The sequence below is a fragment of the Trichoplusia ni genome, unplaced genomic scaffold (genome assembly GCF_003590095.1).
Source record: "Trichoplusia ni isolate ovarian cell line Hi5 unplaced genomic scaffold, tn1 tig00002905, whole genome shotgun sequence".
Lineage (NCBI taxonomy): Eukaryota > Metazoa > Arthropoda > Insecta > Lepidoptera > Noctuidae > Trichoplusia > Trichoplusia ni.
The window spans coordinates 29187-45000 of record NW_020800298.1 but is presented as its reverse complement, the minus strand read 5'-3'; the positions used below and the strand labels follow the sequence as shown (position 1 = coordinate 45000).

Genomic DNA, 15814 nt, shown 5'->3' with positions numbered 1-15814 from the left:
CCAATATCTGGGTGGGTGGGGGAGGAGCGGAGGGGGGAGGGTAGGGGCGGGGGCTAGGTCTCCACTGTCGGCTTTCACTCACCTCGAGGGTAGGTAGTGTTTGAATGACACCACCGACGATCCCTGATCTGCTGATCTCGAAACTTTTCAGTTCACTCGGTCGCTTGGTACGTGGATATCTCATCGTATAACGTATTTCTCCTCCGATACTATATACGTTTAAGTTTGCAACAATGTCATGCGGCGCGCGCAGATGCGCGCACGTATGATGTTGTGCGCGTGCGCGTGCGCAGCTTTCAGCGACTTAACGTTGACACGCGAACATTATTATGTTAGTGTGTTTCACGTTAAGTCGCTGAATGTCGTCTACGAACGAAAAATGGACGACACACACATGTAGTAATATTATTATGAAGATGATCAACACACATACATATTATTATATATATATATATAAGTGTATATATATATATTAGTATGTAAGTGTGTAGTACTGTGTGTGTTGTGCGTTTGTGTAACTTCAACTGTGTGGACCGTCGGTTCGTAACAACGTTACGATTCGTTAACGGTTCAAATGTTATAAAATATGACTTTAATCGTGACGTGATCGATTCAAACGCGCACGGATACGCTAATGTGAATCTTTCGCGAGTTCAATCACGATTATTTATTTTTGTGTAAATAGTATTGTTCTATATACGCATTATTATATGATTACATATATAAACTAAACAATGAATATAGTGAATACGGACTCTGTACAATCCGGGCAATTAAATCGTTGTTTGACGTATTTTATTATGTTAACCGAGATTATTATTAAAGTGAATGAAATCGTGTCTCGATACGAACGTTCACCATCGGGGTTTTTTCATTATATTGTACCCTTATAGGCGTCGTCGTAGTCGTCGTCGTCGTCGTCGAAAACAATATTCGTCTCAATTATTATACGAGCTCGCCCGTACAAGCGTCTGCGTTAATCCGTCGACGCGCGGGAATGAGGATTTCTCGTAAGTATCGATATAGAGAGAGGACGGTATACGTGTGTACCACCGCAATCGAAAATCGAAACGAACGAGAACGTCTTTCATATGAATGAAGCTCCCTGGTTGATCCTGCCAGTAGTTATATGCTTGTCTCAAAGATTAAGCCATGCATGTCTCAGTGCAAGCCGTATTAAGGCGATACCGCGAATGGCTCAATATATCAGTTTTGGTTCCTTAGATCTTACTCAGTTACTTGGATAACTGTGGTAATTCTAGAGCTAATACATGCAATCAGAACTCTGACCAGTGATGGGATGAGTGCTTTTATTAGATCAAAACCAATCGACGGATGGCCATGTGTCTGAAGTCGTTAATTTTGATGAATCTGGATAACTTTTGCCGATCGCATGGTCCAGTACCGGCGACGCATCTTTCAAATGTCTGCCTTATCAACTTTCGATGGTAGTTTCTGCGACTACCATGGTTGTCACGGGTAACGGGGAATCAGGGTTCGATTCCGGAGAGGGAGCCTGAGAAACGGCTACCACATCCAAGGAAGGCAGCAGGCGCGCAAATTACCCACTCCCGGCACGGGGAGGTAGTGACGAAAAATAACGATACGGGACTCTTACGAGGCCTCGTAATCGGAATGAGTACACTTTAAATATTTTAACGAGGAACAATTGGAGGGCAAGTCTGGTGCCAGCAGCCGCGGTAATTCCAGCTCCAATAGCGTATACTAAAATTGTTGCGGTTAAAAAGCTCGTAGTTGCATTTGTGCGCCGCGCTGTCGGTGCACCGCATCCGCGGTGATACTGACACGTCTGCGGAGCATATCGTCGGTGAGCCGGCGGTAATACGCCGGTTCAATATCAAAATCCTATCGCGGTGCTCTTCGGTGAGTGTCGAGGTGGGCCGACAATTTTACTTTGAACAAATTAGAGTGCTCAAAGCGGGCTCAAAATGCTGCTTGAATATTTCGTGCATGGAATAATAGAATATGATCTCGGTTCTATTTTGTTGGTTTTCAGAACTCCGAGGTAATGATTAATAGGGATAACTGGGGGCATTCGTATTGCGACGTTAGAGGTGAAATTCTTGGATCGTCGCAAGACGAACATCAGCGAAAGCATTTGCCAAAGGTGTTTTCATCAATCAAGAACGAAAGTTAGAGGTTCGAAGGCGATTAGATACCGCCCTAGTTCTAACCGTAAATATGTCATCTAGCGATCCGCCGACGTTACTACAATGGCTCGGCGGGCAGCTTCCGGGAAACCAAAGATTTTGGACTCCGGGGGGAGTATGGTTGCAAAGCTGAAACTTAAAGGAATTGACGGAAGGGCACCACCAGGAGTGGAGCCTGCGGCTTAATTTGACTCAACACGGGAAATCTCACCAGGCCCGGACACCGGAAGGATTGACAGATTAACAGCTCTTTCTTGATTCGGTGGGTGGTGGTGCATGGCCGTTCTTAGTTGGTGGAGCGATTTGTCTGGTTAATTCCGGTAACGAACGAGACTCTAGCCTGCTAAATAGGCGTCGTCATTTAGGTGTGCGTGGCTACGCGTCACGCAACTCACTGGCGACGTATTAAAATTCTTCTTAGAGGGACCGGCGGCTTCGAGCCGCACGAGATTGAGCAATAACAGGTCTGTGATGCCCTTAGATGTCCTGGGCCGCACGCGCGCTACACTGAAGGAATCAGCATGTTCTCCCTGGCCTAGAGGCCCGGGCAACCCGCTGAAACTCCTTCGTGCTGGGGATTGGGGTTTGCAATTATCCCCCATAAACGAGGAATTCCTAGTAAGCGCGAGTCATAAGCTCGCGTTGATTACGTCCCTGCCCTTTGTACACACCGCCCGTCGCTACTACCGATTGAATGATTTAGTGAGGTCTTCGGACCGACACGCGGTGGCTTCACGGCCGTCGGCGTTGCTGGGAAGTTGACCAAACTTGATCATTTAGAGGAAGTAAAAGTCGTAACAAGGTTTCCGTAGGGGAACCTGCGGAAGGATCATTAACGATGTACCGTTTTAACGTGCACTGCGTACGCGAAACGATGTCACATTAATGTTCTCCAAATACTTAAAACGTTCGTCGACACTTTTATCCAATCGTATCGATGAACTTTTAAAAAGAGACCGAACCGACAGGCGTTCCATGGCTTAACTGTCCGGGCGCGCCGGTCGTTCGTCTCGCGTCGCGTACAATCGAGAGTTTTATGCTTCGTTACGATACGGTTTAACATAAAATCCGCAAACCGTGAGAAACATATAAGCTTTAGGTGGATACGCGTTCGTTAACGTTCACTCTCTCTCGTTGCAGATTACGCGGTGTTCCGCGACGGGGGTAAATGTTTTTTTTTTTTTTTTTTTAGATATATTAAAAAAAAAAAAATTCTTTATTTATCGTAACATGGGTAATAATTTTGTAAAACTATTACCCTGGACGGTGGATCACTTGGCTCGCGGGTCGATGAAGAACGCAGTTAACTGCGCGTCATAGTGTGAACTGCAGGACACATTTGAACATCGACATTTCGAACGCACATTGCGGTCCGTGGAGACACATCCAGGACCACTCCTGTCTGAGGGCCGGCTGTATAAAGTAAACATGCCACATTGCGCATTATGATCTCGTATCCCTATACGATACGATCCAGAAGCGCATTTGACGGCCATCCGTCGGTCCGTTTCGCTTGATAAGTGTCGTCGCTGTTTACGCTTCGCTCTTTCGGGTTGAACGTTGTTACCGACGGTCCGTTCAAAAATAACGCTCTATACGATAGATAGGACATTTGTCGAACGACGTGTCTGACGCTCTTGCACATTTAACGACGTGTATTTGCGTTTTACGCGACGGACGTACAATGATCGCGAGTAAGCGTATCATGCGTCTCGACGTCTCGTCGAGATGCGTCTGCGCGATCGCGACCCTTCGGTCGGTCTAACTAACCAGAGGGGGTCGAGGTGCTCAAGGTCCTAGTATACAATGTCTACGTGTTCGACATAAACACATGTCCGTATATCGTTCGAGATACTAGTAGGCGGACTCGACGTCCGAAGAGCGCATCGACGCCGTAGTCGTTCATAAGAATCTAATAGCGCCGTTAAAGCGTCGTTTTATTCTAGTGTCCGATTGCGTCGTCGTAACGCTGACGGATATCGCGTCTGCCTCATTTTTTTATCGTTGGCCTCAGATCAGGGAGGATCACCCGCCGAATTTAAGCATATTAGTAAGCGGAGGAAAAGAAACTAACCAGGATTTCCTTAGTAGCGGCGAGCGAACAGGAAAGAAGCCCAGCACTGAATCCCGCCGTCGTTCAGGCGGCGGGAGATGTGGTGTTCGGGAGGTTCCGCTTTCTCGTCGCGATCGCTCCTGTCCAAGTTCGTCTTGAACGGGGCCGTTTTCCCGTAGAGGGTGCCAGGCCCGTAGCGACGGAGGATTGCGGCGAGAGGGACTCTCCTTAGAGTCGGGTTGCTTGAGAGTGCAGCCCTAAGTGGGTGGTAAACTCCATCTAAGGCTAAATATTACCGCGAGACCGATAGCGAACAAGTACCGTGAGGGAAAGTTGAAAAGAACTTTGAAGAGAGAGTTCAAGAGTACGTGAAACCGTTCAGGGGTAAACCTGCGAAACTCGAATGAACGAACGGAGAGATTCATCGTCATTCCTCGGCGTACGGACGCGCGCCTCGATGTCGCCGATCTCGGTCGGCTGGCACGGGTCGCGTCCGTCGACGTCCGGGGACGGCGTGCACTTCTCTCTTAGTAAATACATCGCGACCCGTTCGATGTCGGTCTAAGCGCCGTACGGGAGCCCCGTTGCCCCTTCACGGGGGTAGTGGGACCGCGACGGTGGCCGACCGGCCGTCGGACGGTAGTTCTGACGAATCGCGCACGCGTTTTAGACGCGTCCGGCCCGACGCAAGTCAACGTCGTATCCAACGTCTACGCCAAAGTGCGGACGTAGGTGCGGCGCGTCTGTCGTCGCAGCCGTGTTGTCACGGACTGTGCGCGTCTCTGTCTGCGATGATTCAGTTTCGGGCACTCGCAGGACCCGTCTTGAAACACGGACCAAGGAGTCTAGCATGTATGCGAGTCATTGAGATAATAAAACTGAAAGGCGCAACGAAAGTGAAGGCGCGCGCTAAATAGATTTCATTATCAGTAAAAGATATTATAAACCTTATACATTCTTCCTAACGCACGTATAATTGGGTATTCAATCGAAAAAAACTTATTTTCCATCAGATAGGCATCCAAAAAACATCGAATAAATATTACTTTATTTTATAACTTAAACAATAAATGAACCTGACACAGTCTAGTGACGTCACTTATCAGTACTTTTTTACAAGCCATCCCATACAGCCCCATCATTTTATTGTAATAAATCCTACTTTTGTAATGAAGTACCCTATTATAAGCATGAGTTTGTCCTTGTAATCATCGCTCACGGCAACCCTGCTTTGTTTGTTCTACTTGCGACACTTATAGACAGCCCATTTAGTTTTTCAGTTTCCTATATAAATTATATGAGTGAGCACATTTCCTTCAGTTTTGTAACTTGTGCGTTGGCGAGGTTTTCAGTGCGTGCTACATCGCGTGCTAACTGCGCTGTTAATACACTGCGGCTTGCGCGGTACTAAGTTGGGTATTAACCGACAGCGCGAAAAAGGAGGTAGTATTCTTACTGGTCTATATGTGGGTTTTTGCCTTGATGGTGTTTTAGACAAGAATAGGACTGATATTCATGTTTTTATATAAGTATACAGGCCTTAGGCTTATTTTTTTTTTATTAACTGGTCAAGTGTTAGTCGGATTCGTAACACCGAGTACAATAAGTGGCTCGAAAAAAAAATTAATTGAATTAAAAAAATTAATAACCTTACCTTGTTTTGCCTGAATTTTAATATTTATCATGCGTCATCATTTTTGATGACGCATCTTAAAAATAAAAATGACGTTCATGAGATATATGGTGGTAGTAAAGTGATCGGCAGACAGCGGAGCCTTAGTAGGTTTACCCTTGTTTACCCTTTAAATAGGGAGATATAAATCGGCCTAGATGCATGTCGAATTCCAGACTCCATAGAGTTCTCTTCCTGACAACAAACATCCGAAATTATAAAAAAATCTAATATCTTGTTCCTGGGAACAAGTTTCAATTCAAATGCATTAAATAATTAAACCAACTGTTACGCAAGCTACTCATATTACCGTAGTGCGAGACTCGTTAAAATATATATTGTAATAAAATTATAAACTTGTGTATACATAATGGGTAATTTTCGAGTAAGCCTGTCGTACCCTGAGAATATCTCATTAAACCAAGGTCGGTAAAACCATTATGGTAGAGTTGACAGCATAGTTTGATAAGTATTTTAACTTTAATTGGTAATTAATTGTCTCCAAAATATATAAATAGCTTATCACAAAGAGCCATAAAGATTTCATCATTCCCCTGCCCATATCCCATCCACATTAATTTATATGACGGCGCGCGGATTAATTGAGAATACTTTTGTTTAGTTAGACGATTTTAATTGATTGTGGAAATGTTAGAAATGTGTATTAAGCTAGTCCATAACTATTATTATAATGAGTAAGTGGTAAATTTAAAAAGGAAGCGGGTTACCCCGAATAGAGTAGTAGGTGGCGCTAGGTGCGACGACGTTCGTTTTGCTTGTCAAGACAGTTGTCATAAAAATAGCGAGCACGTGCTAACCTATTGGCTCCAAATAATATTCCATCTCAACGGTCCTATTGTATTTTACTCCATAATGTTAGAAGTTCACATTATACAATCTAGAAGACTTTTTTTTCTAAATTAATAATTTTATTTACAATTTTACAGAGTTAAATATTTACAAGTTAAAAAACAAAAAATAATTAAATCAAAGCATCAAAAAATTCATCGGCATCGCCGCTGGCTGGGAGTGTGCCCAAAAGGCTGGCAGCATTGCCACGTTGAATGGCAATGCTAATCCTAATCTAGAAGATAACGTTGACGCTTTTATTTTGAATATCCCGTCGCTCATACGCCCAAGATGGAGGCTAACCCAGACTGTTCGGAAAATGTTCCTGACGCTTCCATACTAATATTGTTATATATGTGATATATCAATATCAGTATGGATGTAGTGACTAACAAACATGTTGATCACGCTTCACAATCAATTAAATAGTTCATTAATGTATTATATTAATTAAAGCAGCTTCGTGACTCATACTGCACCTATTACCACAGCATATAGAATAGTGCTACGTACTATTACTCATACCATTGGTGATGACGCGATGACGAACGGTTAAAGGAATAGTAGCAATACTATCTTGAAAAAGCGAATCCATCGCGAAAAGTAAAAATATCACAGTGTAAAGAAAAAGCCGGCCAAGTGCAAGTCGGACTGGCGACGCTGAAGATTAGAAGAAGAAAAATAAATGCTCATAAAAATCTAAATCAATTTATTCAAAATCAGGCTATTAAGTAGCACTTTTTGACGACCTCCGTGGTCGAGTGGCGTACGCACCGGTTTCAAGGTGTCGCTAGCTCTGAGGTCCCGGGTTCGATCCCCGGTCGGGTCAATGTAAAAATTCACATTTGTACATTGTCTCGGGTCTGGGTGTTTGTGGTACCTTCGTTGTATCTGAATTCCATAGCACAAGTGCTTTAGCAACTTACTTTGGGTTCAGAACAATGTATGTGATGTTGTCCGCATTTATTTATTTATTTATTTTTAAAGGCCAAATTTCATTGGACGCTAGCTCTGAGGTCCCGGGTTCGATCCCCGGTCGGGTCAATGTAAAAATTCACATTTTCTACATTGTCTCGGATCTGAGTGTTTGTGGTACCTTCGTTGTATCTGAATTCCATAACACAAGTGCTTTAGCAACTTACTTTGGGTTCAGAACAATGTATGTGATGTTGTCCGCATTTATTTATTTATTTATTTTTAAAGGCCAAATTTCATTGGACCTGTTTCGCCCACACTTCACCGATTCCTAAGTGATTTTGCTGCGAGAAAAGATTTCTTTTTTCATGTTTTTAAATCTCATGATCCGTAAGCTAAAGCCTAGTAACAGACAAAAGGACGTCGAAGTCTTATTTACCACTTTTATCATTGGGTTAAGGATCCCTAAAAAATATTTTTTTGACCCAGGATGCTTTGTATTCGTTAGTTAAATATAACATACTCTAACTGCATGTTTCTGATTTGCAACCAATTTTGCAATATTCCTTTTTTGGCTATCATAATATAATAATAATATGGTGAAAGAAAATTTCATAAAAATACCAAAATACGTTCTAGTTTTCTTTTTCTTAACAAGTACGTAGTTGGTAGTAAGTAACTGTTTCACGGGTGGTCAACTCACGTAATTTACTGTAAGGAATCATCAAGTAATCATACAAACAATAGACTGTCTAACTTATTATTTACTTGTGGTAACATCCTAGTGTGTCGTCATTTACTGCACTATCAATAATAGAAGCTTATGAGGGTTACACGCGATTAAAAATAAAAATAAAAACTAATAAGCGAACAATATTCAATGAAAAAGTCAAATTAAAAAACAAGTTAGGTGGGAAAACTTTATTATTAGGTGCTTTGTTTAACTCATTAACAGTCTGGACGTTAACAGCGTAATATCATTTTTTTTTTATTATAAACTGAATTATATTTACATACAAAAATCATTGCCGAGGAATTGTAGTAGATTATATTTAATAGTCACTAACCATTACGGAATAACTCAAGAATGGACTATTAATAAAGGAATCGTTTTAAATCGACGATTATACGCAACTCTTACAAATGACTTGGCAAACATTCGATCAAAAAGTAAAAATAATTGGCAATCGAAGATCACCTTCGTAGACACATCGGTTTTTTTATCATCATCAACGTTGACTTCATTTAATTTTAGAGCTTCGTACTCTAAAAATGAAACCGAAATTCGGGTATCAATAATAACTTGCTTCATCAATTCCCAATGGGTACTGGAAGACTGCTAGGGCTCTGATAGTAGTGCGGTGTTTCGTTAAGGGTGGTAGCTCCGATGACGTCACCGGCCGCGACTAACAGCAGTCGTCTTTTCCTGTGGTGTCGCAGCAATGACGTCACGCTCGGGAAGCTGTGCTCGCCGCGGCGGGGGAAACCGAGCGCCAGCCGACCGTCAGGCCTGCGCCGGACGCCCACGTTGTGGACGGCGTTGGAGCAGGACACGCTGAGAGTATACGCGTGGTCCGGCTAGAAAGGAACATCAACTATTAAATTACTATTTACATACCTAAATACAATACGATTCCAAGCTTGTACTGTTATAAAAATAAGGACATATATAGGAGTGGTTGCATTGCATGCATTGCACATGGGCAAAAATCTGTCTCTTTGAATTTTTGTCCACTATTTTGTGTTTATTTGTGAGACCTACAGACACTGCTCAATACCATGTACGCTTTTACACTTTACTCAACCGCAAAAATATTTTAAAGGTGGCAACAATCCCTTTAGACTATACAATCCTTACCTGACTAGAAGGCCTTAGAATGAAGGTTCCATCAGGTTGTCCCTTCAGCAAGTTCTGTGCCTCAGCTCTGTCCACGTTCATGTAGTAGGGCTCGTTCTCAACCGGCACCGGGAGAGGCCGGTCCGCCATGTTGGTCCTGCCTGACTTGCGCTCCTCTGGCCACCTGCGGCCAGGGTCCTCGCTGCCATCTTTGGGATCACCTTCTGAGTCCTCAGAGTGATGGTCGTCGTTTGTTTCTGGAAATGAAAAAATATTGCTTAGTAATTATTTCGTTAATAGAATTAGGAGAGGCTAGCTGTAGCCAGCGGCTCTGCTAGCTACAAATCGAAAATGAACCCTAACATAAAATTGGGATAAAAACTATGTGACAATCCAGGGCCGGGCAGCAATTCTGCTATTTACAATTGCCGATGAATGAATGGAATATTGATTATTACAAAAATGAGAACGTATGGAGAGGCCTATTATGTCCAGCAGTCGACAGCTATATACAGCTATATAGGCTGGGATGATGATGATGGCAAAAATGGATTATTGTGTTGGCAAAATGGTGAGAAGAATACAAATAGCGTCATTTGAATCGAAATATGTAAATAGCGGAATTGGAGCCCAGGTCTTAGCGCTTGACTTGCATTACCACATTCACAAAAACACCTCTTTGTTAATCACCTGCGACCACATCGGTGAGACAATGCCCTATATGGTAGAAGCAGTCCACCACGGTGGTCCCGAGCCTGGCTCCCAGGTTGTACATGAGTGGTACACTCACTTTCACCCACCAGCACATCGTACCTCCACTACCAGTCTTTGGCAGTCAACTGTTTTACCGCCATATTTGTTAAAGTTGTTTGCAGACTAATAAGTTGTAATGTTTGTTTGTTTGTTTGTTTATTTATGTTTATTGCAAGTGCCTTTTTATGTACTACTTTATAATTTTGTCATTGTTTTAATGTTTTGCTAGATTACTGTCACTATTAATACGCACAAGTTAGGTTCTTAGTACAACCTTTATTGAGAATATATTATGTAAATGAGAAACAATTAATATTTATCACTTCATTTTGTTAGTTATTTTTAGAATAGCTCCATTAACCAATTAAGTGGATTTTATTAACGATGTTATTTTTAACTTGGTAATATCCCTTTGTGTGAAGTCATTGTTTTCAATGGAATATTTGAGATAAAAAACGTAAATTACTTAGTAATAATATTAGACATTACTATCTTTGAATAATTAATTAAGTGTTAAAGTAATATTGACGCACACAGCGCCCTCTGTCGAAAAGCTTGTTAAAACAGTCCAAACTTACAGCATATCTGAGCAATGGTGTTAAGTTCAATTATATCAATTGCAAGATAAGGATCGGTGTGAATCAGTCGTGACTCACCGTCTCCGACTGTATGTAGTCACAACAATTAAGTGTATCTAACGAATTAACGGCGATCTGAATACTGTGTTATGTATGAGTGAGAGATTTAAAGTGACACAGTATATATGCCAAACTATTTTTTTTTTTTCAAAAATATAACAAGTCTTGTTTGTTATTTGATCTTAAGCGTACAACTTAATAAAATTGAATCTGTGATATTTTTTTGTGATTACTTTTCTCGACTATTTCTTTAATAAATAGAAAAACCACCAGTTCCGTATAAATTACTCATGAATTACAAAAGCTAGCACAATTTCCTGCCGAAGGCACACTTTTCACTTTCCTTTTTTAATTTAACTTTTTTCTACCAAAAATATTCATCACGTAAAATTAGCACAATTATTTAGTAAGTTACACTGAGTGCAAACTACACAAAACTTAACACTTTTCAACCACATTTGACTAACAACCAATTAAATTTGAATATCTCTCACTCTAATTACTAAACAAGGCTACTTTCACTGTTATTATAAGTTTTATAATACACTGGTGTCACTCCCGACGCACTAATAAGGAGTAAACAAATAATTGTTCTGAGTTTATCGGGTTTTATTATGTTTATTATAATGACTTATTTTTACCCGCGGCGGCGCTTGCATACGGAAACATCTGTCGATCCGTGTTCCCTAGATTTAGACGGGAACGGTTTTAATAATTCATTTGTTTGAAAAGATGATGGACGACTTAGGTAAACAACGGAAAAAATAATCAATTCTAAACACAACCAATTTTCTTAAAATTTAAATGTTTTTTCTCAGATGAAAATTTATCATTTTTTCCTTAATTTTCAAATTAAGCTAAAGTTATTATGAAATAAATAATGAATATTTTTTTAAGTATTTTCTTTAATTTTTTAACATAGCGCACACGCAGACGTAGCGTAAAATTTCGATATTAATGTACAAATACAAGTATGGGATCTTTCTTTCCGAGTGCTGGCCACTATCAGATCTATCGAGACTTATCGATAGACTTCTAAGTTATAATAATACTAGCCTAAAGATGTTTTACTGCTAGGAATGGGCTTGCTACCATATAGGAGAGTTTTGAACATTAATTACCATGCAGGTAGCTCAATGTAGGTTATTAAAATATTTGGAAATCCAGTTTCCTCACAATAGTTTCTTTTTATGTCAGAAATGTCTAATAAAAAATACTAGAATAGCTAAGAAAGGACATAATTATAAAGTCTGGAAAGGACCCCTAAAACTCAAAAAGTATTTTATGACTATAAGTTGATTGATTAATTTTTCATTTATTCCTAATATATTCTTTATAAAGCATACCATTCTTAAACTAAACACTTCATATGGTAATAGTGTTGTTTTCTTTTATTTATTTATTTTAAATCATACAATTCTCCTTGCAATTCTAACTCGCCAAACGTTTATCGATAATCATTAAGTCACATCCCTACAAACTTACATGTCGCTCACCCAACACATGTTTCTCGAGAAATAAAAGAAAAAAAAACTTATGAGAAAGTGTCAGCGTTGTATTGTCATATTAGTCTCCCTGTGTAGGACTACACCAACTCGGGAGATCGCGTTTTCGTTTTGAAAAAAAAGTCGTCTAATATTATTTTCATAATCATATATTTTTTTTACAGAATACTTTCTCAACTGCCAAGTTAAGTTAGTTTTGTAGAATTTATTGTGGAGATCAGCATTATATACAAAAATCGCTACATCTTCACAGTAGTGCTTTCTTAAAACTATTGACAATAAACATAAGCGAGTTTAACCAATTTACCTATACCATATTATCATTCATAACTTGCCCAGCCTCAGAACAAGCATTCGTGGATAACACAAACGCCACCTACACAGGGGTCGAACCCGCGACACATCGCGCTCAGTGGGTTCTTCTTGGTGACCTTAACCACTCGGCTAAACCGTGCAGTCTATATATTGAATCGTCATTGGTATGTATACGTTTAAATAAATGTATTCTTAAACGTTATAATAATGACGGTCAGAGCTGCTACTTTCAACATAATGCATATCTCCTACATATACTGCTGATTACTATCGCTCTTTGAAAACGGCACTGCTATCTGAAGATTTCGTAGAGTGGTGGAATAAATAGTGAGATTATCTAAAGTATTAAAGATCTACATATTTACCTCGTCTGATCCCGAACCGGTTCTCGAAGATGCTGAGGATGTACCCTAGCAGCGAGTCGTCCTTCTGTCGGTATGTGATGTCACAGTAGTCCTTGTTCACCTGCAACGGCTCCAAGTACTCTTCCACGGGGAGTTTAGTCTGCGATAAAATGGACACGGAGTCAGAAAAAGTGTTAATAACGTTTGATGAAGGTAAAAAAATAATAATCTGTAAGTAGCTTCTGCTAACGGCTCCGCTTGCGTATTTTAGTAATCGCTGCAGGAGACAGTTTATTATTCCAGTATGCTTTAAGGAACATTATCCTATTACATATTTTAATTATTATTTAGAAAAATAAATGTAACACGTAACTTAAAAATAAAGTGGTAACTATGGAACTCTGGAAACAATTATTATTATAATCTCGCAAGTCCGACACCACGCCTAACACATCAGTGTATGAAAATAATCACTCCTCTTAAATGACTAATCACAATATTAAAAAAAAACCGCATCAGAATCTGTTACGTAGTTTTAATTATTTAAGCACATACAGGAATAGTCAACGCGTAAAACAGGTTTAATGTCTCGAAAAAACTAAATCTCACCTGATTTTTAGCTTCACTGCTATCAATAGGTCTAACAGCATGCACCGAGTCGTACATATTAGCGACACTATCACTATTCTCATAGAAATTTGAAACTTCTTCTTTCGCACTCTCCACCTTACAATCTTCTAACATCTCGTGTTTCTTAAAGAACGGCACTTTAAAGGATTGGAAGTATTCCTGGATCTTCACGATACAAGGCTTGACACTGACTACTCTAGTTTCTACTACCTTCTCTTTTTCTTTTTCAACAACCTCATTGTAACACAAGTCTTCGTAGAAATGATCTTCTGGCAGTTTTTCACTGATTTCCTCTCCAACTGATAGTGATTTATATTTAGGTTTACTTTCAGGTTTCCTGTAAGTCCTAGCTATGTAATACCTGCTGTTTCTCTTCATGGAGTAGTACCCTCTGTCTGAAGTATTTTCTTGTCTGGAAAACCTGGCTCTTATGTCGAAGAATGGGTATTCGTATGAACTGAGACTGAATAACTTTTTCTTCTTAGGTGTTCCGGAGTCCATAGGTAAGTATGATGGAGATCTCTCCGTCTTCTGTTGGTTTCTGTACAGGAAACTCTTTGCTGGCACGATTCTTCGTATGAGCTCTTCTACTGAACTCATTCTGTTATGTGTTTGTGTACTTTCTTCTTTTCTACGATGTGTGACGGTTTGGTATTGACTTTCCACATCAACTTTATCTGGAACATCTGTTTCAGATACCTTTGTATTATCTTTGTGGCCAATTTTAAGCGTTGCAGTATTATCTGCGTCATTCAAATATTTGTTTGGATTTTGTTTTACGTCTTCTATAAAAGAAATAAACTTCTTTGCGTTTACTTTTGGGCGCCATAGCTTTACAATTCCTTCTGTCACGTCCTGCAAAAATATTAATTTTGATGTTATATTTGCCTTTTTCCTTAATAGAAACACACTATTCACTATCGTCGTGCGTACTTTATATTAAGATGCATAGAATTAATATATCCATGTATTTAATTTATTTTTCCGGGAGGTCTATGTTTATCGCTTCATCAAGTAGGATAGCAGGTATTAACTTACCATAAAACTAGTTGTTGATAGATTAATGAGACACAAGATTAAGTCTAGTCTTTATTACATTAATTACGCTACATTTAGTTGATAAGGTTAATTGTCTATTGCATCACAACTGTCACGGTCGGTCATTCAACATAAACGTTTATTACGACATCAAACATCATTATTTTTGTTTTATTACATTTTCAGGATACTAATAAGTTTCTACGTCGCTGCTCAAATATTAACTTTAATAGTGAATTTTACAAGTGAGTCCGAAAGCAGCATTTACAAACGTCACTTAATTAGTAGTCATAGTTAAGTGTCATCTTGTATCATTCATTGTAAAGTGTAATGACGAAGACAAGACAAATATACGAAGAACGTGTTAGTACGGGAAAGTATGACTCAGTAAGTGAAATATGTAAGTCAAAAAGTTACATTCTTTATGACTTTATTTAAAGACTAGAATCCTGTCAGGATACTTCAGAAACGGCTGAACACGTTTTTTTATACCTACCAGCAGCTTCCTCCCATCCAGTCTCTTCTCCCGCACAAATTCTGCGAACTCCAGGTAGTCCCACCGCTGCAGCAGTGACGCCACTCCATCCTCATCCAACTCCTCAACCCTCGAGTGCTTATACTCTTGACTCTCCATTACTCTATAACTTGTCAAAGAAAACTTATTATAAACGTAATTACCAGTTCGCAGTAAACTAGCGTAACGTATACGGGATCCGCAGATTTAACAACGCGAGATGACTCGCCTGTAGGTCTAGTAGTTAGAGGCCCTGACTATACCGGAGGTCGAAGGTTCGATTCCCAACCAGGAAAAATGTTTGTAGAACACCCATTTGTTCTACGTGTATGTCTGGGTGTAATTTAAATAAATATATTATTATGTTCATTAGTTGTCTATTGTATTTTTTTTTCGACTTTAGTTTTCGATATTCACCATAGCACGTAATGTTCACTGGTACCTCAGACTTATATGCTTAGAAAGATCTAGTGGCAATATATTGCTGTGTAGTCGCTAAATAAAATGCTCCAACTTTGACAATTATTACTATGGTGTTAACTAAGTGAAATAAGAAATAACAACGACATACAACGACATA

At 39.9% G+C, this 15814-nt stretch overlaps 1 protein-coding gene and 2 non-coding genes across 3 annotated transcripts; 2 read left to right on the top strand and 1 right to left on the bottom strand.

Annotated features, from left to right (window-relative positions):
• The first annotated feature begins 1102 nt into the window (after positions 1-1102).
• On the top strand, positions 1103-3006 carry LOC113507566. Its single transcript, XR_003401872.1, has one exon. It is a non-coding gene; the product is annotated as a small subunit ribosomal RNA (ribosomal RNA).
• Positions 3007-3426: 420 nt separating this feature from the next.
• Positions 3427-3583, top strand: LOC113507572. Its single transcript, XR_003401877.1, has one exon. It is a non-coding gene; the product is annotated as a 5.8S ribosomal RNA (ribosomal RNA).
• Positions 3584-8566: 4983 nt separating this feature from the next.
• On the bottom strand, positions 8567-15389 carry LOC113507562. Its single transcript, XM_026890418.1, has 5 exons — positions 15217-15389; positions 13662-14537; positions 13074-13212; positions 9519-9754; positions 8567-9238 (listed from the first exon to the last, which is right to left on the bottom strand). Exons 1-5 carry the CDS (start codon positions 15352-15354, stop codon positions 8972-8974), a joined length of 1656 nt encoding a protein of 551 aa, XP_026746219.1. The 5' UTR covers positions 15355-15389; the 3' UTR covers positions 8567-8971.
• Between the last annotated feature and the right edge of the window lie 425 nt (positions 15390-15814).